Source organism: Kluyveromyces lactis (assembly GCF_000002515.2).
Source record: "Kluyveromyces lactis strain NRRL Y-1140 chromosome A complete sequence".
Lineage (NCBI taxonomy): Eukaryota > Fungi > Ascomycota > Saccharomycetes > Saccharomycetales > Saccharomycetaceae > Kluyveromyces > Kluyveromyces lactis.
Genome location: NC_006037.1, coordinates 757,886 through 784,490, shown reverse-complemented (window position 1 = coordinate 784,490; position 26,605 = coordinate 757,886). Strand labels below are relative to the sequence as shown.

General features: G+C 38.2%; 13 protein-coding genes across 13 annotated transcripts, besides 1 other annotated feature; 5 read left to right on the top strand and 8 right to left on the bottom strand.

Moving 5' to 3' along the window:
- Positions 1 to 1,122: 1,122 nt before the first annotated feature.
- Positions 1,123 to 4,965, top strand: PMC1 (calcium-transporting ATPase PMC1; the record flags this gene model as incomplete). The annotated part of the gene is made up of 1 exon (XM_451391.1): positions 1,123 to 4,965. One exon carries the CDS (start codon positions 1,123 to 1,125, stop codon positions 4,963 to 4,965), a length of 3,843 nt encoding a protein of 1,280 aa, XP_451391.1.
- Positions 4,966 to 5,204: 239 nt separating this feature from the next.
- COG7 (Golgi transport complex subunit COG7) lies at positions 5,205 to 5,957 on the bottom strand (the record flags this gene model as incomplete). Its single annotated transcript, XM_451390.1, has 1 exon — positions 5,205 to 5,957. The coding sequence occupies one exon, from the start codon at positions 5,955 to 5,957 to the stop codon at positions 5,205 to 5,207; it is 753 nt and encodes a 250-aa protein (XP_451390.1).
- Positions 5,958 to 6,259: 302 nt separating this feature from the next.
- On the bottom strand, positions 6,260 to 7,531 carry RPN14 (Rpn14p; the record flags this gene model as incomplete). Its single annotated transcript, XM_451389.1, has 1 exon — positions 6,260 to 7,531. The coding sequence occupies one exon, from the start codon at positions 7,529 to 7,531 to the stop codon at positions 6,260 to 6,262; it is 1,272 nt and encodes a 423-aa protein (XP_451389.1).
- Positions 7,532 to 7,983: 452 nt separating this feature from the next.
- RFA1 (replication factor A subunit protein RFA1) lies at positions 7,984 to 9,849 on the top strand (the record flags this gene model as incomplete). Its single annotated transcript, XM_451388.1, has 1 exon — positions 7,984 to 9,849. One exon carries the CDS (start codon positions 7,984 to 7,986, stop codon positions 9,847 to 9,849), a length of 1,866 nt encoding a protein of 621 aa, XP_451388.1.
- Positions 9,850 to 10,177: 328 nt separating this feature from the next.
- CDH1 (Cdh1p) lies at positions 10,178 to 11,926 on the bottom strand (the record flags this gene model as incomplete). Its single annotated transcript, XM_451387.1, has 1 exon — positions 10,178 to 11,926. One exon carries the CDS (start codon positions 11,924 to 11,926, stop codon positions 10,178 to 10,180), a length of 1,749 nt encoding a protein of 582 aa, XP_451387.1.
- A 256-nt stretch (positions 11,927 to 12,182) lies between these two features.
- SWD1 (COMPASS subunit protein SWD1) lies at positions 12,183 to 13,502 on the bottom strand (the record flags this gene model as incomplete). Its single annotated transcript, XM_451386.1, has 1 exon — positions 12,183 to 13,502. One exon carries the CDS (start codon positions 13,500 to 13,502, stop codon positions 12,183 to 12,185), a length of 1,320 nt encoding a protein of 439 aa, XP_451386.1.
- Positions 13,503 to 14,140: 638 nt separating this feature from the next.
- Positions 14,141 to 14,794, top strand: KLLA0_A08778g (emp24/gp25L/p24 family protein; the record flags this gene model as incomplete). The annotated part of the gene is made up of 1 exon (XM_451385.1): positions 14,141 to 14,794. The coding sequence occupies one exon, from the start codon at positions 14,141 to 14,143 to the stop codon at positions 14,792 to 14,794; it is 654 nt and encodes a 217-aa protein (XP_451385.1).
- Positions 14,795 to 14,956: 162 nt separating this feature from the next.
- On the bottom strand, positions 14,957 to 16,735 carry NUP60 (FG-nucleoporin NUP60; the record flags this gene model as incomplete). Its single annotated transcript, XM_451384.2, has 2 exons — positions 14,957 to 16,486; positions 16,646 to 16,735. The coding sequence occupies 2 exons, from the start codon at positions 16,733 to 16,735 to the stop codon at positions 14,957 to 14,959; spliced, it is 1,620 nt and encodes a 539-aa protein (XP_451384.2).
- Positions 16,736 to 17,056: 321 nt separating this feature from the next.
- Positions 17,057 to 20,545, bottom strand: TFC3 (transcription factor TFIIIC subunit TFC3; the record flags this gene model as incomplete). Its single annotated transcript, XM_451383.1, has 1 exon — positions 17,057 to 20,545. One exon carries the CDS (start codon positions 20,543 to 20,545, stop codon positions 17,057 to 17,059), a length of 3,489 nt encoding a protein of 1,162 aa, XP_451383.1.
- A 505-nt stretch (positions 20,546 to 21,050) lies between these two features.
- On the top strand, positions 21,051 to 21,791 carry EFM5 (protein-lysine N-methyltransferase; the record flags this gene model as incomplete). The annotated part of the gene is made up of 1 exon (XM_451382.1): positions 21,051 to 21,791. The coding sequence occupies one exon, from the start codon at positions 21,051 to 21,053 to the stop codon at positions 21,789 to 21,791; it is 741 nt and encodes a 246-aa protein (XP_451382.1).
- A 615-nt stretch (positions 21,792 to 22,406) lies between these two features.
- KLLA0_A08690g (uncharacterized protein) lies at positions 22,407 to 23,342 on the top strand (the record flags this gene model as incomplete). Its single annotated transcript, XM_451381.1, has 1 exon — positions 22,407 to 23,342. One exon carries the CDS (start codon positions 22,407 to 22,409, stop codon positions 23,340 to 23,342), a length of 936 nt encoding a protein of 311 aa, XP_451381.1.
- Positions 23,343 to 23,892: 550 nt separating this feature from the next.
- Positions 23,893 to 24,087: a sequence feature (Centromere Klla0A).
- A 304-nt stretch (positions 24,088 to 24,391) lies between these two features.
- KLLA0_A08646g (uncharacterized protein) lies at positions 24,392 to 25,558 on the bottom strand (the record flags this gene model as incomplete). The annotated part of the gene is made up of 1 exon (XM_451380.1): positions 24,392 to 25,558. The coding sequence occupies one exon, from the start codon at positions 25,556 to 25,558 to the stop codon at positions 24,392 to 24,394; it is 1,167 nt and encodes a 388-aa protein (XP_451380.1).
- A 342-nt stretch (positions 25,559 to 25,900) lies between these two features.
- RER1 (protein retrieval receptor) lies at positions 25,901 to 26,449 on the bottom strand (the record flags this gene model as incomplete). Its single annotated transcript, XM_451379.1, has 1 exon — positions 25,901 to 26,449. The coding sequence occupies one exon, from the start codon at positions 26,447 to 26,449 to the stop codon at positions 25,901 to 25,903; it is 549 nt and encodes a 182-aa protein (XP_451379.1).
- Positions 26,450 to 26,605: the final 156 nt, after the last annotated feature.

Here is a 26,605-nt window from a genome sequence, read left to right as displayed (position 1 = left end):
ACTGTTCAAACCAAATGCTGTCTACTGGCCTTAATTATTCCGATGAGCGAAAAAAAGAAAAAAGTTGATGCGATTTTTAACAAAGCTAGACCGGAAAGGGCGATTCACAAGCGACACAGTAGCAACTAGCAAGTGACATAGTCCGGTGAAACTGTAAATCAATTGTAGAACACATAGGCTACAGACCAGACAAAAAAACTTCCGTCAGCTACATGGAAAATGATACTGTGCAGACTCTTTTGATGTGGCTTAGCAAGATAGCTTGCGATACCGTGGGTACGTATACCACATTCGGCTGGCTTCTTCCGCCTCTCTCACTTCCTTTGCGGGGGGTAATCTCGTTATATCCAGAATCAGATATCAAACACTAAGCCTAGCCTCAATTCCAATTGAGTAAGGGTCCATTCTCTTTTTTTTTCCCCTTCATTACCACTGTGGAATCATTAAAGTAAGCGAGATGGCCAGCCACCCTGTGGGAAATTGACACTCTAGAACCATTTATCCAATATCCATATGCAGGGCACTATCACACCAATTTTTCATCATCCATATATTCCCAGGCTGGAAAAATCAGCTGCCAATTACTACATCTGATTAAGTAGGTACCGTAGTTGCATATTCTGTATGATTACGAAATGTATATAGACTACTAAGCCCCGAAAGTTTGTAACAGGAAAAAAAACAAAAAAACAGAAAACCGAAAGATCAAGACTAATAGAATGCATCTTTTCAAGGCTGCGACCCTTCCTCAACTTTATCCTTATCCTAATTCATCGTAATCATAAGCTTTCCGGACATTTTTATGCTTTTATCGTTTTATGTTTGCTGAATGGGTTTGTCATATATATAGATTAACTTGAATCATTAATTCCACGCATTAAAGGCTTTCATTGGCACTGGAAAACTAACAAAAGAAGAAATCGTTATTAAGAAAGGAAAAAGAACAAGAATTGGCTTACAGAATACATTCCTTGGCGTGCTAATTGTTGATTTGATTATAATATTCAGAAGAAAGTTCTCACTTTTTTGTGTTAAAGTTTTTAGAAAGGGCAATTCATATTAACCCTGTGGTGCTCTCTCCTACCCTGCTAACTGACAGGTTATTTCTTTAGCGACTTGAGTATGAGCTCTTTGAATGAAGGCGTTGATGAAGCACACAGCCCTTCTCTTACCGGTAGGGAAAGTTTTGTTGGGTTACAGAGTAAGAAAGATGAGAATAAAACTGTAGAGACTGAAGAGCAAACTAGACCTCTCAACAAAGGGGTTACATCCACCTCAATAGGTGCCGTTAAACCTTTAAAACATCACGACACTCAAATTACCATGATGTCTGTGAATAGAATGACCAAGGCGTCGAGTTTCAAGTTGGCTCCATCTCAGCTTTCGGAATTACACGATCCCAAATCACTAACTGCCTTCAATAACGTATTCGATAATGACGAATCTAATTTGTATACTTATTTGCAAACGGATCGTACCAATGGTCTTACTATACAAGACGAGGATATCGAGTCCCTAGAGAGAACTCAGGTGTATGGATTGAATAGAATTCCTGAACGGAAAGGGAAATCTTTCCTACGACTTGTGTGGGAAGCATTCAACGACAAGACTATGATTTTGCTTACTGTTGCTGCAGTGATTTCTTTCGCTTTGGGTCTTTATGAGACTTTGGGTCAACCTCCAGAATACGATCCTGAGGGTAATGAAATCGTTAAAGTTGAATGGGTCGAAGGTGTGGCTATTATGATTGCTGTTGTTGTTGTGGTATTAGTGGGTGCAATTAACGATTATCAAAAAGAGTTACAGTTTGCAAAACTAAACAAAAAGAAAGATGATAGAGATGTGGTTGTGATAAGAAACGGTGATGAACATCTTATTTCTATCCATGACTTATTGGTGGGAGATGTAATATCGCTTCAAACAGGTGATGTGGTGCCTGCGGACGCTGTATTAATCTCAGGATCCTGCGAATGCGATGAATCCGCACTAACTGGTGAATCGGACACCATAAAGAAGGTAGCATTGAAACCTGCGTTGGAAAAGTACAAGCAGATTTTTGAGAAGGATCCCACTATCGATATTGGTAGTCACGGTGTAGGTGAAAAGGTTCCAGATCCACTATTGATTTCCGGATCCAAACTGCTATCCGGTATTGGTAATGCTGTTATCACATCCGTTGGTGAAAACTCTGTTAATGGTAGGATTATGATGGCTTTGAAGACGGAATCAGAATCCACTCCTTTACAGGAAAGATTATCCAATTTAGCTGATAATATATCCATTTATGGTTGTATGGCAGCACTTGTCCTTTTCATCATTCTCTTCATTAGATTCCTCACTTACTTACCTAACGGGAAAAAATACCATGATCTACCGCCTGCTCAGAAAGGTTCCAAGTTTATGAACATTTTCATCACTGCTGTTACGGTTATCGTGGTTGCTGTTCCAGAGGGTTTACCACTTGCTGTTACCTTGGCATTAGCCTTTGCTACAACAAGAATGACCAAGGACGGGAACTTGGTTAGAGTTCTAAGAGCATGTGAGACAATGGGGTCTGCAACTGCCATTTGCTCAGATAAAACCGGTACTTTGACAGAAAATAGGATGACAGTGGTAAAAGGGTTTGCTGGTAACTTGGGCTTCGATGATACAACTCACGCTGAGAACAAAGAAATCAAGTCTGCTGTCGTTTTACGTTCAAATTGTGATGCAAGCCTTCTAACTGATATCTTGTCAAACATCTCATTGAACTCGACAGCATTTGAGAATAAAGAAAGTCAACATAAAGATAAGGATGTGGATGAAAACCCTTATCATAAAAGCAGAAAAAGTCTGTTCCCTTGGAGTAGAAACAACAGGACTTCACAATTGATTGCCGATGCAATGAAAGAAAATGATGAACAATTTCTCGGTTCTAAAACTGAAACGGCATTGTTGGCATTTGCTCAGAAATCCTTAGGGATGAAAGACGTGCATAAACTTAGAACTAAACCTTCAGATTTAGGTATTGATAAGGTGGTGCAGGTCATTCCTTTTGAAAGTTCTAGAAAATGGGGAGCTATTGCTGTTCAGTTAGCGGATAACAAAGGGTATAGATTTTATGCCAAAGGTGCCGCCGAAATATTATTGAAGGTATGTTCTAACCAGAGAAACTCCGACAACTCAATAGTACCAATGAATCAGGATTTATATGATGAGTCCTTCAAAAAGATTCAAGATATGGCCTCTCATGCGCTCAGAACAATCTCTCTAGTTCACAGAGATTTCAAAGAATGGCCTCCCAAGGAATTTGCAGATAGCACGGACCCCTCGATAGCTTCACCAGATCTGGTTATGGGTCACGAGTTGGACCACAAGAACTTGTCCAGCGAAGGCATGACCCTTGATGCTATGGTCGGTCTACAAGATCCACTACGTGAAGGTGTTAAGGAATCCGTGGAACAATGTCAAAGAGCAGGTGTTACTGTTCGTATGGTCACTGGTGACAATATTTTAACTGCAAGAGCCATCTCAAGAAACTGTAATATTCTTTCCGAAGAGGGTTACAACGATCCAGAATGTGCAATGGAAGGACCGACATTTAGAAAGCTACCATATAAAAAAATGTTGCGTGTGATTCCAAAACTTAGAGTGCTTGCAAGATCTTCCCCTGAGGATAAACGAATTTTGGTTGAAACTTTGAAAAAAATGGGCGAAGTTGTTGCTGTTACTGGTGATGGTACAAACGATGCCCCTGCTCTAAAGTTGGCCGATGTCGGATTTTCAATGGGTATATCTGGTACAGAAGTGGCCAGAGAAGCATCTGATATTATCTTAATGACAGATGATTTCACCGCTATTGTTAATGCAATTAAGTGGGGTAGATGTGTTTCTGTGTCCATAAAGAAGTTCATCCAATTCCAGCTTACCGTTAACATTACAGCAGTTATCTTAACATTTGTTTCTGCTGTCGCCTCGGCAGAAGAAACTTCTGTGTTGACTGCAGTTCAGTTGTTGTGGGTCAATTTGATTATGGACACTTTGGCTGCCTTAGCTCTTGCAACGGATAAGCCTGACGAGTTTATCTTAGATAGAAAGCCAAAGGGCAGAGATGCTCCCTTAATTGCTGTATCGACATGGAAAATGATTCTGGGTCAAGCTGCTCTACAGCTTACTGTGACATTTGTACTACATTTCCGTGGTAAAGAAATATTCTTCCCAAATAAGAGAACAATCACTGCACATGAACAGGAACAGCTTAACGCAATGACTTTTAACACTTTTGTCTGGTTACAATTTTTCAAGTTGATTGTCACAAGAAAACTTGATGAAGCTGATGGTATCTCAAAGTTCAAGGACAGGTTAACAGCAAACAACTTGAACTTTTTCCAGCATTTGTTCAGAAATTACTACTTCATCTGTATTGCCTTGTTGATCGGAGGGTTCCAGATCTTAATCATGTTTGTTGGTGGTGCCGCCTTTTCTATTGCTAGACAAACTCCTGCTATGTGGGCAACAGCTATAATTTGCGGTCTTATATCACTTCCCGTTGGTCTGTTCATTAGAGCTTGCCCAGATGAATGGGCCTTAGCAATCTTCCCAAGAAGGTTAGTACGTGCAATCTTGTATGTCTTTGGGCTGGAGTTCATCTTCAAAAGAAATAAAAACAAAAAGCAGCATGATGAGGACGAGGAAGCATCACTTTTGGTTGAATATGCCAATGACTCTAGCTTAGTGGAATCTACGGCTTTTCAGCGGGCCAAATCTGATATGATCAGCCATAAGGTGCATCCACCTACTTCGGAGCCCTCTAAATACAATCCTATCACAGCAATCAACAGATGGAGAAGCTCAAGTGGTGATGAAAATGAATCAGAAGAAGAACATTCATTCATCGCCTCAGTGACTATGGTACCCACTTTAGTTGGTGGTGCTGTTGGTGGTTTTTCTCATATTACGGGACCTAATGAAAATAAGAAACAATAATTCTGCTGAGACCTGAATTATTGCGTAAAGATACGTTTCAAAGGGCTATAATATAATGGCATAACGCTGAATCAGTTTTCGGCTAAGTATTACATCTATTACATACTATATGTGTATCCTTTAAAGACATCGTATTTTCATTCTGAAGATGAGTATTGCTTTGCTTTTGATGTAATGAATTATTCAATCGTTCAACGATCACAATTATATAGAACAACTTTCGCGGTCACATATAAAAATCATAACTCATCTAGTGTATCCTTACTATTTAGATAATTATCCTTCTCCTTCTGAATAGCTTGTGCAAATTCTGTGTATGGGATATAGAACTTTTGAAGTCCCTTCAAAACAGTTTTCAACTCGATAAATGCGTCTATCTTCTTCAACAAATCGGTTGCATCGTTCTGAGGTTTCTTTAATGTAATGATAATGGTCTCCTGTAACGTCAATAATGCAAGTTTAAAGTCATCTAACGAAATATGCTGTAGTTTTTCTTGATCATCTTGGATTGAAATATCCATTATGGTCTTTAATAGATCAAATGATCTCTTAACAGTTACCAGATGCTCTTTAGCTGCTGTAAGCTTTGATAAGGTTTCAGTTACCTCATTACTGTCTTCATATTTAGAATTCAGCTCTTCTAATTGTTTATCAATAGCTTTAACGTCTGTCTCTAATAAGTTCACACTATTCGCTAGAGTATCCAAATAATACTCTAGTTTTGTTGTTCCTTGCTGTTCCTCATTTGCTGCGTATATAATAAGTTCAGCAGGCTTCTGAAGCACCTGAATAGTGGACTCAAGTTCTTTTGTAATATGCCCACTGTAATAGTCCATTTTTGAAAGTAGACTAGAGCAATTGGTCTTCAATTCTTCTAATTGGCTTGTCTGGAAAGATGATAACAATATGTCGACGAATGCTTGAGGTACAAAATCATCATCGAAAAACATGTCTAGCAAAGGGTCATTAGCACCAGATATCCTTCTACTCATCGTGTAGGAAATTATAGTGCTATATCGTCCTTCAAAGGTGATTTGGTGGCTTACTTGGGTGTTTCATGATCATCATATTTAGAGGTAGAAGGTTAACTTCTTCATTTTGATGTTAAGATTTCAAGATGATTTTTGGTGCCTTCAGATGCACAGTAAGAAAGGTTTAAAAGAGAAGGATACAATATCAAAGCAGATATTACTATACACATTGATGAGAGCAACGTATGGATAATTTATTGGACTATATATGGGTATAATTCTATTTACAATTCTATTGCTTCTCTTTTAGACTGGACGACAAATCAGTATTTCAATAGCATACCATTTTTTCCGACGCACCAAACATTTTGATGTGATTCATCAACACAGAAATCAGTCACTTCATCATAAGGACGAATTAGATGTGTAAGCTTATTGAAATTGAATTTCCCGTCCAAAACAGGTACATTGAAAGCAAATTGGACCCCACTAGAAACGTTCAACGTGTTATGTGCCAAGAATAATCTTGAGATAGAATCATTATCATTTACCTGGAGCGTCTCCACCGGTTTGGAAACGTTACGAGTATCCCATGATACTATCGTACCATCCGAATAGCCAGCAAATAGGTAATGGTCATCACCTGCAATGTGCTGGCTCGTTAGAGTGACACATGCAGATTTACTTGCCGGTAAAATATCCAATATCTTCTTTCTGTTATAGATATCATGAAACGTGATGATACCAGAGTCGTGTCCAGCAAATACAGCTTTCCCCTCAGTATTGTATTCGTTGCTATGGTCCAATGCATTGTACGATGTGGTCGCTGGATTTCCCTGGTAATTGGCCAATGAAATACAATTTATGCCATCGTTTGAATTGAGCGTAAAGACACATGCTGAAGTTGAGCATTCCCATAGTTTTAATGATCCATCCGAACTTGCAGAGACGAAGTTTCTACCTCTATCGACCATGGCAAAATCGTTGACTGACCGAGTATGACCTATGAAAGTTCTGAGCTCAGTACCGGTTGAAGCATCCCAAATCTTCAAGCGCATATCGATACTACTGCTTAAGAATCCATGGCCGTTAGGGAAAAATTGGGTCTTGGTGATGTGACTAGCGTGCGCTTCCGGTAACTTTATCACTTCTTGTAATGGACCGCTATAATTGGTACCGGTGTTCTTCCGTAGCACATATATGCCACCATTCGTATCACCACAAACCAAACGTATCTCGGGGTCAAACACGTTCGTGATATCTATACTTGTTAAATCAACAGCTCCAATATCAGAAGGCAGTTGGAACCGTTTTTTCGGACTTTGAAACGAAGCTAAATGTCCTGCTGTCGCATCAGGTCCTGTCAATTCATATAAATGTGGCCTTACCCTTTGAAAGGAAATTTTATCAGAAGTATTCGCATTATGAAACCCAACATTACCCCTGGAATCTAACCGTACATCAAATTCCAAATCGTATAATGGCTCACCACTGCTCCTGGATACCCATATCTTATCGCTGGCAACCTTTTCTCCTCTCACATCATCAAGAATATCATCAAACTCACTGCAAATGTTCCATTCCTCAACTCTCATTATATTTAACTAAGGGAAAATAACAGGAAGGTATACAGTAAAACGGGCAAATTGTTTGGACAGTTGATATCCACAGGAAACCTGCTGACATTATTGCTCAAAATCCATAAATCAGAAATCCACTGCTGGTGTTTAAGTTGTTCATCATCAATGAAGGTAATACGTACCTGATGCTCAAAAAACCCAAAGTCACGTGAATAACCACCTGAAAGATAGTCATGTGATACTCACGTGTAAGACGCGTAAACGCGAAAGCAATTTCCTCGATTTTATCCCTTTTATTTTGGTTCAACGAAAAATTTTCGAATTTCCGCAGAGTATATAAAGGCGAACTGTAAATAAACAACGCCATCTCAGGGTCAGTTATAGATTAGCTACAGGTGAAACCCAGGCCAAGTCGAGTCAAGTAACGGATTTGTTCTGCTATTTGTCTTTAAAATAGGTAGAAGAAGATGGGTGTTCAACTATTGGAAGGTGATTTATTGGATATTTTCCGTATTCCGGAGAGGTACAACAATCCTACCGGCGGTATTTACCAGGTTGTTCAAACCAAGAAGACTGAGACTAATGCTAAAAAGAATTTGATTCTCATCAACGATGGAAAATACCATGTCAAGGCTCTTTTGAGGAACAAAGCTGCAGAGGCGGCTCAACAGGCAGAATTAGAAAGAGGGGATGTTTTCAAAGTGTTGAACGCGGAATGCGCAGTGATCAAAGAGAAGAAGAAGTTTGTGTTGTTAGTAGATGAGATAGAGATTGTTAGCCGTGGGTTAGATTTGTTTAATAATGCTACAGAATTTGTCGATGCTTATTTGGGTGAACATATGAATGAGTTGGTGACTTTGACTGATAACGGGGCCGTAGCATCCGAGGCTGCATCGGCAGCTGCGTCTGCTACATCGTCTATGACTTCTAAGATGGCTCCTACCAGTACCAGCAACATTCCAGCCCCACAACCACGTTCTGTGCCCAAGGCAAAATCGAATAATGGGTCATCCCAAAATTCAAGGCCTATTTTTGCCATTGAACAAATTTCTCCATATCAGAACAACTGGACCATAAAGGCCAGAGTTTCTTTCAAAGGTGATTTGAAGAAGTGGCAAAATAATAGAGGTGAGGGCCATATCTTGAATGTGAATTTGTTGGATTCTTCTGGTGAAATTAGAGCCACTGCGTTCAACGATAATGCGATCAAATTTAACGAGATTTTACAGGAGGGTAAAGCTTATTTTGTATCAAAGGCTAGAGTGCAACCTGCTAAACCTCAGTTCTCTAATTTGAAGCATCCTTACGAATTAAGTTTAGAAAGAGATTGTGTCGTTGAAGAATGTATGAATGAGGATGCTAACGATGTTCCAGAGATGCATTTCAACTTCATCAAACTAAATGATGTCAATAATGTGGAAAAAAATACTGCTATTGACGTCGTTGGTATCTTGAAGTCAGTGGGTCCACATTTCGAACTTGCAGCTAAATCTGGAAAGAAATTTGATCGTCGTGATGTAGAAATCGTAGATGATTCAGGTGCGTGTATATCGCTCGGTTTATGGGGCGAACAAGCTATTAAGTTCAATTTACCAGAAGGGTCTGTGGTTGCTTTGAAAGGTGTTCGTGTTACAGATTTCAACGGTAAGTCCCTATCCATGGGCAACACAAGTAGCTTGTTTGCAAACCCAGATATCCAAGAAGCTTATACATTAAAGGGTTGGTACGATGCTAACGCTTCCAATACAACTTTCAAGGCTTTGAAAACAGAGTCCGGTGGCGGTGCTGATACATCAAAATTCATTGCTGATCGTACCACTATTGCTAGGGCCATTGAATCCAACTTAGGAAGAAGTGAAAAAGGTGATTACTTCAGTGTCAAGGCTGCTGTAAGTTTCTTGAAAGTTGATAACTTCGCTTATCCTGCATGTTTGAACGAGGGATGTCAAAAGAAGGTGATAATGCAAAGCGACGGTACTTGGAGATGCGAAAAATGTGATATGAACCATCCACATCCAAAATACAGATATATGCTTACAATTTCCATCATGGACCAAACTGGACAGATTTGGTTGACCCTATTCAATGACCAAGCAGAACAACTTGTGGGAGTATCGGCCAACGAACTAACAGAGTTGAAAGAAAATAATAACCAAGCGTTTGTTGCCCTTACTCAGAAGGTTCAAATGAATGAATATGATTTCAGAATTAGAGCTCGTGAGGATAACTATAACAACGAAACAAGGATTAGATACACAGTTGCAAACCTCCACGATCTCAGATGGAAAGCTGAAGCTGATTTCTTAGCAGCTGAACTACTAAAAGCATTATGATTTTTTACGCAGCCCATACATTTAAGGTTTTATCGTTAAGCAAACAAATTATCCTCGTCTTGCATATTCTTATTAATTCTACTTCAATTCCTCTTATTTCGACTTTCTTTTCTCTATCAGAGGGTTTCGTTACCGTCTGAAAGGGCATCAGGCCCGCATATTATATAAAATATAATGCAACTTAAGGTAATGTATATGTGTTGTTTTTTTCTTTGTTTTAATTATGTTTATTCATTACCTATTATATGTAATTGATAGTACTGTCCATTGTATTCACTATATATTTAATAAAGGACCAATTTTTATCCCCATGTGTATCTCATATTGCTTACCTTAAATTATCGAATGCGTTAGTTATAAGCGAGTCCTGGTATCCTCTAGATTTAGGTTTATCAAACAACTTCCAATATCTTAGTGTTTCATCACCGGCACCCGAGACCACAGTAGTCCCATCTGCCGATAGTGTGAGATGTAATACTCTAAAGCTATGTCCCTTTAAGACAGCCATCGGCTCCAAAGTTGGATAGTTCCAAAGTGTGAGATTATATTTAGAGTATCCATGCGAAGTGATGATCTCGTCTGTGTTCTTTGACCAAAGCATATTGCACAGTTGTGATCCAGTATCCACTTCATTCAATTTGACTGCTTTCGAAATATTCCAGATCTTGAGTTTTTTATCCGCAGTACCACCTCCAGTAGCTAGAACTCCTCGAGTATGAGGAGACCAAGCCATAGCTTTGACTGCTGCAGTATGTTCCTCCATCGATAACATCGGTTGTCGTAAAGTACCATCATAAACGTATACCATATTATCGTTACCACCAGATGCTAGCTTATTCTCATTAACATTCCATTTCAACCCACAAACTTCCTGCGAATGTGTGTCAATCTGTTCAAAAAATGGCTCAGGAGCTCTCACATCCCTATGTAAGATTTTCCTATCTCTTGATCCACTCGATAAAACGTGGTTGTTCCAACTTAAACATGCTACTCTATCCACATGCCCAGAGAGGGTTCGAATACATTTGTTCTTTAAAACATCATATATCTCAACTATACCACTGGATAACCCTACAGCTAAGTGAGAACCGGAATCGACCCAGCTTAAACTTGTAAAATCAGACTCTGAAGTGGCCAAATGGGTAACGTCATTTGTAGTGTTATCCGAAAGGAAAATTGATTTACCCAATGCCACTGCCAAAACATCGGTACTGGACCAATCAATCAAGTCGTAGTAGAAATCATCTGCTAAAGATGGAGCATCTAAAACTCTGTACGGTACCTTAGCGATCTCTCTAAATTTCTTTCCTGGGGATAGCAATAATTTTTGTGACTCTGGTCGCATTGGAGATAACGATTGGAAATACTGGTTGTTCATCATCGATGCGGTAGCATTTGGTCCCAAATCCAAATTCGAAGAGTGTAATCGATTGGATTGTGACCTAGATCCATAACTGAATAAGCTTACACCCTTCGTGCTGTTTGAAGTAGGTCTATGTGAATCATGATGCAAGAAACTTGAATGGTTTCGTCTAGGTGTGGTTGGAGGTTCCGAGTTTAAGTTCTGATAAGTTTGCTCTTCGTCTTCATCAGTATCGCCACCATCTCTATGCCCGCTAGGAGGTGTCGTAGGTCTTTCCAAAGATTCAGAGTATTGAATTCTAGATATCGTATCACCACTATTAGAATCAGTGTTTAGAAGTTCCCCGAATAATTCGTTCTTCAATACGATATCAAAAGTCTGATGAGCCTGACGTTCCCTTTCCCATTCCAAACGGTTATCTGACCCATTAGAAGGCTTGAAAGCCGGTATACTTGGGTTTGACCTGATTGAACTGACGGTATTCAAATCCATTTCCGTCCTATTAGGTATGAATCTGTCAGCAAATCCAGAACCAGCTGAAGAAGTGGACCTGGGTCGTCTTACTGGAGAAGCAAGTAGCGAAGAGCTGGACGAAGAGTTAGACATATTTGTAGTAGCAGAAGATGTGGGTCGTTTGTTGATGCGTCCTCCGGGGACCTGAGACCTTTTCACAGGAGAAGAGGACGGTGGGTTATTCACAAATGGGTTCTGCATCTCTGCTATTTGCCCTGGTTTCCCTTTGAAATATTCCAATCTAGGCTCCTCAAAGAATTCCTCAATTTACACACTACCCCCGGTATATTTATACAACTGACAGTTTCGTTCCAATCGAATGCAATCCTCTGTTCTTCACCGTTGAAATGCCCATAGTCTTTGTTTGGCCAATTTCTTATTTCGAATTTTTAAGAAACTTTCAATTACTTATACTAATAAGGTTAAATACAATACGTATGGGGAAGTAAATAAGTTCTTACTGCTCCTGATGAGCCCAATGTTGTTGAATGATGACACCTTCGTAATCTATAGGTATAACAAAACTTGGCATTGATATATCGTTTCCTCTAACGTCGTATTTTTCTGGAGTACATAAATCTATTGCGATTTCTTCTGCTTCCGTCATGGCCTGTAGATTGTTATCATCGTCCATTATATCGAATTCGTTTTCTTTCTCTTGGTAATCGATGTTCTCTTCCACTTCTTCGAAATCTGGAGCAAGAGCGCTCCATTTCGGTGGTATTACTATGGACCACATGTAAACCCATCCAGATTCGAAACCATTACTTGCGATTCGCATACTGTAAAAATTCCAATCTATGTCCAATAGTTCTTCGTCTGCACCTTCTAAGACTCGCACAAGACTACCAGAGCTTGTTTCCCATAAATATAAATCATGGGCAGAAGAACCGTGGGCACTTGCTACTAGATATTCTCCAGAATGGTTACTAAAGAATATTGTATTCCATTGCAATCTGTTGATAATATCCTGGTACTTGTGTTCCAATTCAATCGAAACTGAGTGTGAAGAACCCCCTTCGCTCTCATTATCTTCTACTATCAATTGGTACTGTCTTATGGTTCTATCCGAGCCATTGATGGCGATTCTAGTCCCTGATGGTGATATAATGATTTGTTTTATATTAGCATTAGCGATTTTCTCTTCATAACAGCATCGTATCTTATCCTCGAACCCAGATTCAAGATCCAATTGAAACGCATTAATCCATCCCTTTGAGGTCCCCGTAATGATAATGGATTCTATAGTTGGGTGTGGACAAGCGACTAAGGTGTATCCATGTCCAGAGATATCTTGATCTTGTTCCAATAGCGGGAAACAATGAAACGCATTCTGTCGGTCTGTTAACGTTAATACATATGCGGTTGGCTCTTCAACCACAGTCACTATGCATACGTTCCATCGTACCACATGGCAAGACCATAACGGACCATCGAACTTGTACTGTTGGAAACACTTGGTCGGTTGAGTCATATCCCAAAGCTTGGCGTACCAATCTCTACCACTGGACCACAGATATCGACCGTCGTTTGACCAACAGACTGACTGTACGGATCTTGTATGAGCACCAGAATGCGTACCCAACATAGCAATTGGCTTCAAACTATCCATATCGTAGATGATAATGGCACCATTAGAACAACCAACGGCTAAGTAATCTCCTCTGGGGCTGAACTTCACACATACCGCAGCAACAGGAACTTCCAACGTATGGGTCAATTTCTCAGGGTATTCCTTCAAGACACCAAAGGGGTCCTGTAACAAGAGGTTTGCCATGATGTGTGCTTCGTTGTTACTGATTTCTCCACAGAAGTAGGACTCTACTACTTAATCGATGAGATGTAAATTGTTTTCCATTTATAAAGCAGGAAACTACATTAATAAAACATACAACGGGATAAGAAATGAGATCCGGACAGTTCTGGTTGCGTATAACTGATAATTGTATGTTGGGTAATGGTACACTATAGAACGTAGAGTGAGGTATGTAAAGACACAAGATTATCTATATCTTCAATTTTTACACATTCTTGAATGGTATCACCTCCAGATGTAGCAAGAGACAAGAGACAAGAGAAAGGAGTTCTGCGTACCCCAGGATATTTATACATAATTAGCCACATAAATACCACTCAATGACGAATGGAGTGTCCCTTCAGCGACTCAATTGACCCAGCTTTCCCCAGTTGTCGCGTCCTTTTCGTCAATTTTTGTTCGAGCTTTTTTTTTTTCATTGCTTCAACACCTAAAATTTGGAAAACTCGAAACTTGTTTTAAAGATCTTTGATTTAAACACGTATGTACACAGGGCAAGAGACCAAGGATAGGAATTGCCAGTACTGCGCTGTACAATAGTAGTGTGTTAGGAGTGAGAGCGTAACATATAGGATAATTCAACTGAGGAAAAATCAAAGATGTTTATGTTCCAGGTTTTATTACAATTATTGGTGTTATTCCAATTACCACTGAACGCATATGCTTTCTATTACTATGGGAACACCGGTGAGCGTAGATGTTTCCATAAGGAATTAACAAAGGATACGTTGCTAAAGGGTAAGTATCAGTTGAGTATTTATGATAACTCCGAGGAAGCATATGTTTTGAACAATGGTCAGGAAACATCTGTTCAAATTATGGTTGAAGAAGTGTTTGATAACAACCATCGTGTCGTGAATCAGAAGGGAAGTGCCAGCGGGGACTTCACATTTACTGCTATGCAAAGTGGTGAGCATTTGATCTGTTTCCAACCAACCAGCCGTGGTGGCCGTGTTAAGACTATGATGGACATTGAATTCCAAGTTGGTTCCCTTGCCGAAGTCGATTCTAAGAAGAAGTCTACTATTCAAACGTTACAGAATAAGGTCCAAATATTGATAGATAAGGTTAATGGTATTAGAAGAGAGCAGGATTTGGTTAGAGAACGTGAGGCGATGTTCAGAGATGCTTCAGAGTCTGCCAATTCTCGCGCCATGTGGTGGTCTATCGTTTCGTTGATCGTTCTTGGAGGCACCTGTGCTTGGCAATTGTCCCACCTACGTACATTCTTCGTTAAGCAAAAGGTTTTGTAAGAAGCTGGGTACCGTTCCCTGCTCAATTTACCCTTTTCTCTATGAAATTAAAGTATATATATATATATATATATATCTGGATGTAAATGAAATGAACGTATACTATTCAAATACATTAAAAATTCGGCAAATATATGCAGTTATAAAATCTACACTTTCTGTTTAAAATATGAACATGGATTTATATTGTTCAACTTTAGCTTTGTCAATGGAAGCTGGATCAACGTTGCTCTTTGGTACCTCACCAAATGTAAATTGGTCTTGCATTTTAGTTGAAATCACCGCTGGGGCTGGAATCTTTGAAGTAGTGTTAGGATCTATTTTGTCGCCTATTTCTGCTTCTGGCTCTATTATCGAGGGTGATTCGACAGTGGGTAGTGGAGACAGTTTTGATTTCGGTGGAGCCTTCAAGCCGGTTTTACTTTCAATAGAATCGGTCTTGTTGTTTTCGGAAGTGGATCCCATTGATGGTAGAACAAATGGCTCAGGTTTTTGGAAGCTGAAACTGAAACTAGAGGCAGGCTTATTACTATTACTGTTCCCAAATATCTGTTCTGCAGACAGTTGCTTAGTGGTCTGGTCTTTCGCAGGAGATGTTTCTGCGACTACTGTCTGTCTCAACGATGAAGAAACACTTGGTTTATATTGGGTAGTATTGTTGTTGTTCAAAGTATTTGGCTCCTCGACCTTGTGAGGTTCTTCAGGATGGCTGACTCCATTGACCGATTTAGAAATTTCTTTTAAAGAAGTGTTTGTTTGTAAACCAGTGTTTGACGATTCTTGATGATCAACGTGAGGTTTATCCGTCACTTTTGCAGGCGTACTTGGAGAATGTGTTGTTGTTTCTGCAATTGGTTTGCTCTTGCGAACCCTCGACACATGTGATGAGTAAGGATTTGCCAAGTTGGACGCTATTGATAGTTTTGTGTGATCGTTTCTATCGTTATCTCCATCGAGTATTGACATCAACGCAGATGCAGTATTGCTTAACTTCTTAGGTGGACTCCTATTCCGCGTAATCTTATTTTTCGTTTCAGTTGGTTGTAATGGTAAAGTAGCATTCGCACTTTTACTTGGCAAAGTGGCAGCACTGTATTTATATACAGTGGTTCTGTACGGTGATGGGACCTTAGAGTAGTCGAATATACGTCTAGTTACCGAGGATCTCGTGCTTCTAATGGAATTGTTTCCGACCGATGAATCCTCGTATCTTGGTGTGTATGATGTAGCCTTCAATGGAGTGGCTACAGATTCCGAAGTTGTTCTTAAAACTTTGCTATTAGGAATGGTCTTCGATTCGCTGATGATTCGGCTTCCAAAAGGAGTTGATGACACTGATCGACATCTTTTCATCACGGAGATCACGCCTTCCATTTCCATTTCCGTCAATGGACGATCACCCTTCTCTTGGAAAAAGGATGCGAGTTTCGCATTGGATACGTTAGGATCTTCCTCTTCTGCTTCATTATCATCAGCAAAAGTGCTTTCTGCAGTCTGAGCTCCGAGTGCTCTCGATAAAATTGCACTACTTTCTGCTGCCGCCTGAGAATCGTAAAATCCCCCTGGAACACTGAAGGACGACGTAGATCTTCTTTGCCCGTTCGCTATATGTTTTGGTTCATTTTTCGCTTCCTTCTGTCGGACCTCTTGGTTTTGGAAGAAAGATTTGATTTTATTAAAGAAAGAAGGTTTCTAAATCCAATAGTTCCATCATTTAGATGGCAATAAAAATAGGTTAGTACTCTGTAGTTTATAGCAATATTATGATACACATTGCCTCTTTTCGTCGATGATTAATCGTTGAGTATCAAAAATATGGACTGCCTATAGCAGAAAACATTCAAAACATACCCTTGAGTTTCCTGTTACAACTGAGTGTGTAGGTTTCTTGTAAGGAGCTATAGAGTTCCTCACAATATAGGACTTCCTATTATTTGTCATCACAGGTCCGGCACAGTGTCTGAAACTGCTTGTGCTTGCTGCTCTTGCATTGACAAAGCGATGGAAGTAACGATATTCAATCTTTCATTTCTCTTATTTCAATATTTTCCATACCTTGTTTTTTTTTTAAATGAAAGAACGGAAAAAAAAAAATTGGATAGATCGCATACAAATCTGCCATTGTCATGACAGGATTTCGAGTGTCGTCTACCTCACTTTGGTTCCTTAGATCATTTAATACTATAATAATATTACATATATAAACAGTCACATACTCTCTACATAATAATCTTCTCATATCTATAGGATCGAAAAAGATCTTTAACCCAATGCGAAGTACCAACCATCGCATACTGTATATCCTCCATAATCAATTGCAGATATCCTTTGAGTATTTGATAACCATTTTACGACCTCGGAAACTTCTTCAGAAGATAATAATGTGGCGTATCTATTTGATATTACACTTTCAGTGATCCCAGGATTGAAAAGTATCTCCTTTAGTAGTATACTAATGACTGATTTCCACACCGATGGACGTATTTCAGAATTTCCGTTTATCCATAGACGAGAAAATGGTTTATTGACTGGAATGTTTACTTTCTTCACCTTCTTCTCTTTAATTGTATCGACGCTATAAAACACCAACGGAGGTGTAAGTGCACGGACTTCGTATTGTCGTGTTGTGTAGTACATTTTTTTGTGCTGCACTTCCAACGGAACCACTGCGCTCTTGATATTGAAATTATCAATCACGTCAAGTAACACGCATGGAATATGACGTTGAGGTTCTTCACTGAGCACTAAAGTGTTTTTATTGTTGAACAATTCAATTAGCGTCTTTCTAAAAGCTGAAGAGTTTTCCAAGAAAGATGGGTCACCAAGATACTTCAAAACGTCATATATCTTATCTGTCAACTGTAACTTCGAAGAATCTACGAATGTAACGAGTCTTTCTTTAGCCATGTCCAAGATGACTTTATCCACTTGTTCGTGGTTAAATTGTTGCAAAATATCAACTTCACCAGCTTCTACCAATGTTTTGTCGAACAGCATTGATCTAACAACTGTTTTAATTTCATCTTCGACAGATTTACTCTTGGGTTGGACTGACTCTTGGTAAGAATACTTCTTGTTTAAAAGGAAACATTCACGTTGAATCATTGAAGACATTGCAATACCTTTTCCCTTAGTTTCTGTTTTACTTTTGTTAGTCAATGGCACGAATGTATATTTTGCCCGATTAACGGAGTATTCTTTGTATAGTTTGACGGTGTGAGTGGAATCCTTTTCCACACTTAGCCAGAGGTCGACCAACTTCACTAAATTCAACTGTTCCGCATCAGCAAGTGTTGCTCTTTCATCCTTGATGGCTTCCACCATTATTTTACGCCATTTTTCCATTAAGGCTCTCCACCCAGATTCTCCCATTCTAACTCTTTTAACCCTCCACTGTTTCTTCAAATTTTCAATAGCATTATGAGGGAAAAGTTTCGTTATTTCATCCCAAGCTATTTGTCCCTTAATGCTTTTAGTGATAGCCACAGCATAAACCAATGCAGTGATGCCCTCCTTGGTTCCAGAATGGAAAGTGGTACGAATGTTGCTAGGAATCTCCGTCTTTTTAGATTTGGATTTGGAGGAAGGCTTGGCTTCTTTGGTGGAAGCACCCTTTTTGGCAGCAGTTGTTCTTTTTCTGAGCTTCTTAGGGGCTAAAGCTGGTTCTATAGATACATCAACAGCTGTTGAAGATTGACCCTTTTTATTTTTACGTTCGAATTCCTTGATTCGCTTAGCTGCTTTGGCAGATCTGTGGAACCTATCTTTTTCAGTCTGATCGAAGAAATAGATATCCTCCTTGCAAACCACTTCAGTATTGAACTTTCCTCTGGTATCTTTTGAATCTATTAAATACTCCTCTATCTTTTCATCCGAAATTTCAGGTAAACAGAGCAAGCGCCTTCTGGTATTTGGATCTTCGACAATTTTTAGTTTTCCAGACTCCGCCAAGATCTCTGACTCTTTCTTCAAAGTTTTTTTATCCAAGATCATGTCGGTCCCCATGCTTTTTGATATCGAGTCATAGAATTTATCACCAATGAAACGAACTCCACCACTATTCTTTAAAACTGTAAGCAAGGCCTTCTGTCTCTGGATTGACTTCAAAGAACTACCAGTAAAACCATTAACGGTAATGCTAGTACCATTTCTTGCGATTTGCGGCTCATCATGTTCAATTTTCATGTCGACTGTAGGGTTAGCAACCTTAATACGCTTGGGTTTCGCAGCGGCATCTGGTAACGTTATTCTCTTTCTTCCTCGTACTGACGTTTTGGTGCTCGCAGGAATATCCAATTCACCGTGCCAAAAGAAAACGTCCTTATCTCCGTCATTCATGTACCTCAACGAAGCATTGAGTGGTACAAAATTCATTTTACTTAACTCTTCTAACGTGTGAGGTTGTTCTTCGATTTCGGGCAAACTCTTATGTCTGCTTCCAGCCTCTTGATCAGTCAATCTGGCGAAGTTCTTCTTAGTGAATATCCGATGGAATTTCTTCTTTCCTTCAAAATCATATATTTTAACCAATCCGATATCATTATCTGAAAAGGACTTGGATGATTTCTGGCTTGTCCCCTCAATGAAATACTCAGTGTTCTTAGAAAAACATCTTTTATAATCTGGTCCCACAAATTTAGATATTAGGTCCAAGGTAGAAATACCCGTCAACCCAGCTTTATCAGCCATGGAATATATTTGTGTTTGTAGCGGGTAGAATCTATTGATGGTAACTTCTTTTTTCTCAGATGGAGCTTCTTGTATTACCAAATTTGAATCTTGTAGTATATTCGTGGCATTGACTTTGTCAAAGCCTTCCATTAACTCCTCTTCATCCAACGACGTCTTTTCAACATCATCGTTACCCGTACCACCTTCATCTCCATCACCTTCGTTCTCGTCTTCATCAGCGCTTTCATCTTCGAACTCATTGTTTCCAGTAACTTCTTCTGGAAAATAGGATTTTACGAACTGGACGCATCGTATCTTTATTGAGGGGTTTGCAGGCGATATAACGATAACTTTCTTCAAGTAACCTTGTTGATCTAACCAAGAAATAGCAGATGTGAAAGCTTTGGACAATCTTTTCTCTTTATCGAACCCCATTTCTCTTTTCAAATCGATCACTTGGCGGACGCCATTTTTGGAGTTCTTTACAACCTGTACGATCTCAGACAAATGTTGTTTGATGTTGACGTATGGTTTCTTCTGTTTTTCAGTAACGAAGCGGTTTAACGTTAACGATTTTACTAAATGACCCTTATACACCAGCTGGTTCATTGTTACTAAATGCGAAAACTTTTTGATCCTGCCCGTTACACTTCTGGGATCTTGCCCTGTGTTCTTGGCTAGCTCCATAGTATTGATACCTTTATCCTTAGATGCTGCAACTTCAAGTAACAAATCAAATGCGAGACCAACAACGGAGGCCTCTTTCTTCGTATGACCAGTTAAGGTCAACCATAACCTATCATCTGTAATTCCAATTTGCACAGAATCTGCATTCTTTACTACATCTTCGTACTGCATCGAACTTTTGTTGACGATCTTTCCTGATAATAACAAGATCGTATCAGGATGCGCTAAAACATTGCTTAGTGTATAGCCTTTCATATTGTCATCATTCAAATCAACGTATTCTGAAGCATAATCCCAGAGCTCATTCAGAGAAATCCGTCCTTTCCTAAATGATATTTCATCAATCACTTTTTGTACTAATTCATCTGGTGATAAAACAGTAGTTTCAGTCATCGTAGAACCCTAAAAGTGTGGCTAGATTGCAATCCCAGTCTTCTCTTCTATTAATGAATATCGAATGATTTTATCGAATATTTTGATTTGACAGCAGCTGATAAAAAAAAAATTAAAGTACTAATACCAAGTATCACCAAACCGAACCTTGTCTTGCACCACTAGACTGACTTCTTCTCCCCAGAATAGATCATCTATTATGTCTTCAAGAAGGTTGTTGATTGCATTTGTTTATAATTTTAAAGGTTTGTTTAGCTGAATATCCTTTAACGAAGCAGAAAATCTAAAAAAAAAATCAGTGAATCGAAATGGAATGCAAGAAATGAAGATGTCATCTTTATAAAAAAAAAACAGAAGAGGTTTGATTACCAATGTAATAGAATAGATCTACATTGAATAATACTTACTGGTGAGCACTGAATTCATTGTGACTAAGAAGATAGGGTCTATATCCTTTTAATTTTATTCTACTTATATTTATATCATTAGAGATTCAGTATTCAATATGTCTGACTCCGAATCCGATGGGGAGTTACAGCTATCGTCGCATACTCTTGCTGCTTTGCAGGCCTTTAGAAATGAGGAGCAACAAAGGGAAGAAGAGTTCCAGAAGATGATGAATCAGGCCGATGAAGAGTATGAAAGAAAGAAAAGACAGCAAGGTATGGACCTTTTCAAAGAAGATTGGCAATTATCCCAATTCTGGTACAGCGATAATACGGCTGATACTTTGGCAGAGGCGCTCTTGGAAGGTGCTGATGAAGACACAGTTATTGCTGTTGTTAGTGCACCATCTGTTTATGCAGCTATCTTGAAGAAACCGGATTCCGAAATTCCAACTAAACACATTTATTTGTTTGAGTTCGATAAAAGATTCTCACTCTTGGCTGGTGAAGACAAGTTCTTCTTCTATGACTTCGCTAATCCTCTAGATTTTGATGATAAGTTGAAAGGGAAAGTAGATAGACTTTTGATCGATCCTCCTTTCTTGAACGAACATTGTCAAACAAATTCTTCTATCACTGCCAAAGCACTACTGGCTCCAAAAACTGATGAAAAAACTTCCAAGGGGGTCCCAAAACACAGACTAATGTCATGCACCGGTGAAAGAATGTCAGAAGTTATTGCCAAAGTTTACCCAGATACTAAAATTACTACTTTCTATCCAGAGCATGCTAATGGATTAAGCAACGAATTTAGATGCTACGCTAATTTTGAGTGGGATCAATGGAAGTTCTCTGAGTAAATACTTATAGAAAGGTAATAAAGAAAAAAGCTGAAACATAACAAGTGGTAATTATCTGTATATATACTTAGCCAAGGGCATTGATAATTTATCTCGTTTTGAATCTGTATTTTCTCAGATATTTTTCAAGTCTCAACCATTCCTGTGTATTAAACACTACTGAAAAGTTGATCATTGTTCGGGCTGTCTTTTCTCTCCTAAAATATAGCGACAATGAGAAATTTATACATGATAGGAGTGCCCAAATTAGATTGGTCGCTCGTCCGTTACCTCTCTTTTTACTTGAACTGTTTGAGTATATTTAGGACTAAGCTACTTGTCCTATTAAAATACTTGACACAATTCAAACGACAATACTCTTTTGCGTCATTAGTTCAGTTTGGAAAAAAAGACTTACTTAAAGAAGGATATGTGAAGCTGCAAAACTGCCGTAAGTATAATCTGGGGATAGGTTTATTCTATGGCTATGATAAAGGTCATCGCCTTTGGATTTTCATCTGGGTACGAAATCTTCCGCTGAACAAATTGTTCTGAGAAAGCAGTATTCAAAGGAGATCAGGAAGTGAAAGTGTCTTCATATGAACATAACACAATTGCGGTGAACTGAATCCAATTATGACAAAATTAGTCGCTTGTGCCGAAAGAAAAAGAGATAGACTTAAGAGAGCGTTACATGAGTCTAACGAAAAGTTAGCTTCTAAATTACACCAATTGAAGCTCCGACTCAGCAGGGAGGACAAAAATAATTTCGCCAAAGTATTAACTACACGATACTCAACGCATACAATTAACGATGATCAATTCAATACAAAACCTGGCGATTTTGAGCAATCTTCCGTTTTATTTCGTGACAAAAAACCTAAGAAACGTATGCTCCATTGGTTTCTTGACTTCAAAACGAGAACAAATAATGGGGTGCTCTCGAATGACAAGGCGACCGTAAATGGTAATCTGAAGGCTCAAGTATATGATGCAGTGATGTATGATGGTACATTAGTTATTGAAAATCAATCCAATCCCATACCCCAATTCGTTGAGCCAATTCCGTGGGACATATCCATGAAGAGAGAGACAATTACGAATTGTGACCCCGCTTCCATAGTTGAATCATCTTCAATATACTCTCAACGAGATGTTTATTTGACTGAAAAATCACTTCTTTCTGTCGGAAGACTTTCAGCATGTATCGGCAAGCCCCATACGTTTTCTGGTTTTCTTACAACAGCTGATCGTTCGATTAGTGATGTTCTACAAACGAATGACGAACACATTTTGCCGACTAACATCACGATTACGGAAGAAGAATGGTTAGCCAACATAAGATGCTCGAACTCTGACCCACTTATTACATCATCATTTATTAGTGAGTTGAAAGAGAACACTCACATGCTGAAAACGGTAAACTGTAATTCACATCGTCCGGTACTTAAAGATATTATTCATGACAGTGAAACATATTCGAAATATTCAACTAATAGTAACGATTATCAAATAAGCATGACCAATATTCAACTTGAAAAGGATAACAATAACAGGTTGCTAGATTACTGAACGTTCAAAATATTATCGTGTTATCTCGCAGTCTTTCCAAACCAATATTTTTCAATCGCATTGTCCTTTTTCTTTACTTAGAAGTGTTCATGAATGTAGGATATATTTATATATGCTTATAGAGTATAGAGGGCATCAAATATTAAAGAACCGGAGCGACATCATAAATGCTTTCGAATATAGTGTTCAACGTCAATTTATCTTTCAACCTTTACTTTGGTTGAAATGGTTAATCTGATAACTCGTAATTCCGAGTGAGTTGAGTTGTTTCACTTAGAGCCGTGTGTACACTTGCAGAATATCCTGCATATATTAACAATCACTTCTTCCCACCATTATACTTAATTTTAAAAAAATAATTTATCAAAAATAATACTACTCCTATGAGAAATAATATTAAATTGCACGCGTCTTAGTGGAAATAAATGCTATTATTCAAACCTATGCTGTTTCAGAACATCTATAATGCTATTCATTTATTTAATAGTAACAAACATCTATCAACATATATTGCATGACAATTTCATAATAATAATTCACATAAATAATAAAATAATTTTCGGAAACATAAAGCAACAAATAATTTTTGTTTTAGAATAAATTCTTATACTCAAGTATAGTTTAAAAATGATTTTTTCAAAATAAATTAAAACAATATATATTTCTTCTTAAAAATAGAGAAAAGTTTAAAATAAATAATAAAAATATTAAAATGGATAACTTTAAAAACATCAAATCACGTGCAAGAAGTTTGACTCTTTTGTTCAAAACTTGAAATTTAGTTAACAATCAGATGTGTAAGCAATATATTAATGCAAACCTAATACAACTATTCAAATAAGGTTTGGGCCAAAGTCGCTACTTGATAGTGTATTTTTATTATTATTTTTCTTACATTTTTGTTCTTATTTTCTTTTATTATTTTTTTTTCTTTATTTCTGTTTTTATTTATTATAATTTTAATTAAGGTAGTTTATATGATGTAATTGAATTATTTTAGTATATTCCAATGAATCCATTATATTCTAATTAAAATCATTTACTCCTCTTCATTCTTCTTCCTCATCAATATCTTCGTCCAAATCTGGAACCGGATATTTCAAAATACAAGCGAGCCCGGTTAGACGATCTAACTCTTCGCCAATATTGTGTAGTGAACTGAAGATATAAGCTTTACCACCGGTTTGTTCCACTTCATTGATAAGATTTAATGATTTTTTCCTAACATTAACATCATCTGACCGCATCCATGAATCTGAAATTAACAAAGTATCAATAGCAGCAAGCTCAGCCGCTTTTGTGATCTCATGTTCACCATACCAAGCTTTGAAATCATCTTTGTTTAAATGATCCAAAAAATCGTCCATTACCAAGGCTTCCTTTGAATTTTTTGCATCTTCAAGCTTATGTTTATAAGCCGGATCCTTTAATACCTCATCTATACCTTGTAAGTATCCTGTAGAGCAATGTGCGACCAAAAACTTGCCAGTATTTGCAAGGATTTTTTTATTCTGATCTTCTTGTGCATATTGCATTACCTTGTCATATAAAGTCTTTGCGTAAAACCCTGGTGAACAAATTATGATGCATTTCAGTGTGTCAAAATCGAAATGTCTAACCATGGACGCATAAGTGGCTCTGTAAAATTTCTCTACCTTGTCATCAAACTTCATTATATCTGTACCTCTCTTCTTCTTTGGAATGCTATATTCGATCTTATGCTTTAATACCGTAGAGAATGAATTGATCAAGCAAATGTGGGAAATACCTTCTTGTAAGACAACAGCTGCCATATCAGAACGACCCTCAATATTACAAGCTTGTTTTACGAGATTATCCACGTATGAATTGTAATCATCTTTGATCAATGTGAATGGGTAAGAGAAATCGATGGTGAAACTGAAGAATTTACCCACTGGCAAATCCTGGTTAGCATTCGAATAATCATCTTCCGTAGTGACACCTTTATACCTTAGAAATTCATGTTGAGGCTCAAACTCTGAAGAGACGACTTTGATTCTCAATTTTTCAAGCTGTGTCGCTTTCTTCTTACCCCCTTCCTCTGTCTTGGATGTGACTTTCTTCTTAAAGATGATCTCATCATCAGTATTGATAATGTTGTACAGTGTGAATAAATCTTCTTTATCCTGAGGTTGAAGAGTCAAAATGGCTCTTTCCCCACTGTGTGAACCGGTCACTTTATTGATTAACCTCATTGCTTCTTTACCCGTTAACTTGAGACACCTCTTTGGGTACGTTCTGTATTAAGTGCTGTTTCAATAAATTGCTGTCAGGTGTATAAGGTATGCTTTTGCCAATACCTCTTTATTTCATGATTTATAGTCAGATTTCATTTTTAAGCTTTGAAAAAAAAAGGTTTGCCATGAAGATACCGAAGAGAAGAAGCAACTAGGTAAGTTACATGGACAATTACATTGACAAAAGTTTGTTCGTATGGCTTAATGTGTAAAATAACTTGCAGTTGTTATCGATATCTTATAATATGACATAATATACAATTATATATATATATAGTATGCTAAAGGCTTTTCAGTCATTCATTTAGAAGCGTACTTCTTCTTGCCAATATCGAGAGGCACGTATTTATACTTAATCATATGATTTATCTGTCTTCTCATGGTCAACGCGAAAAGCACGATGAAGTACATCAGTAAAATAGGCCAGAACACAGGAATGTCAAATACAGAGAAGAAAGTCATGAAGAAACACAAGACAGCTGCTCTGATGGAATTGTGCCAGAATTTGAATTCTGGTAATCTTCTAATAAACGGACGGAATTCGTCGGTCATTTCACCTGCTTCCATCTCTTCATTTTGTTCATTTTGCTGTAAAGAAACATCGAATTTTGGTGTTAAAAAGGCCAAGAATTGGTTCAATAGATAGATTCCGAGAGCATAACACACAACGTACCAGCCCTGACTGATAACTATGCGTACTATAAATAAAAACACCAAACCTCCAAGCGCAGCCCACCTGTATTTTACATGAGGCGTAAGCTGGTCTAGATAATACTGATATAGCGTTCCAATCCTCCTAATCTCTGAAGTGAGTTTGTCCGCAGATGCTTCTTCAGTATTCAAATCCATTGTTAAATTTAGCCACTTTAATAAACTTTATTTGTTTAAACGATTACAATTATCTCACAAAGCAATCTTCTATCTCACTTTAACTCGAAAATAACCAAAGTATTGTGTAAGGGGATCGAGTTTATTCTGATTACAGACAGTATGAATCTATCTTTT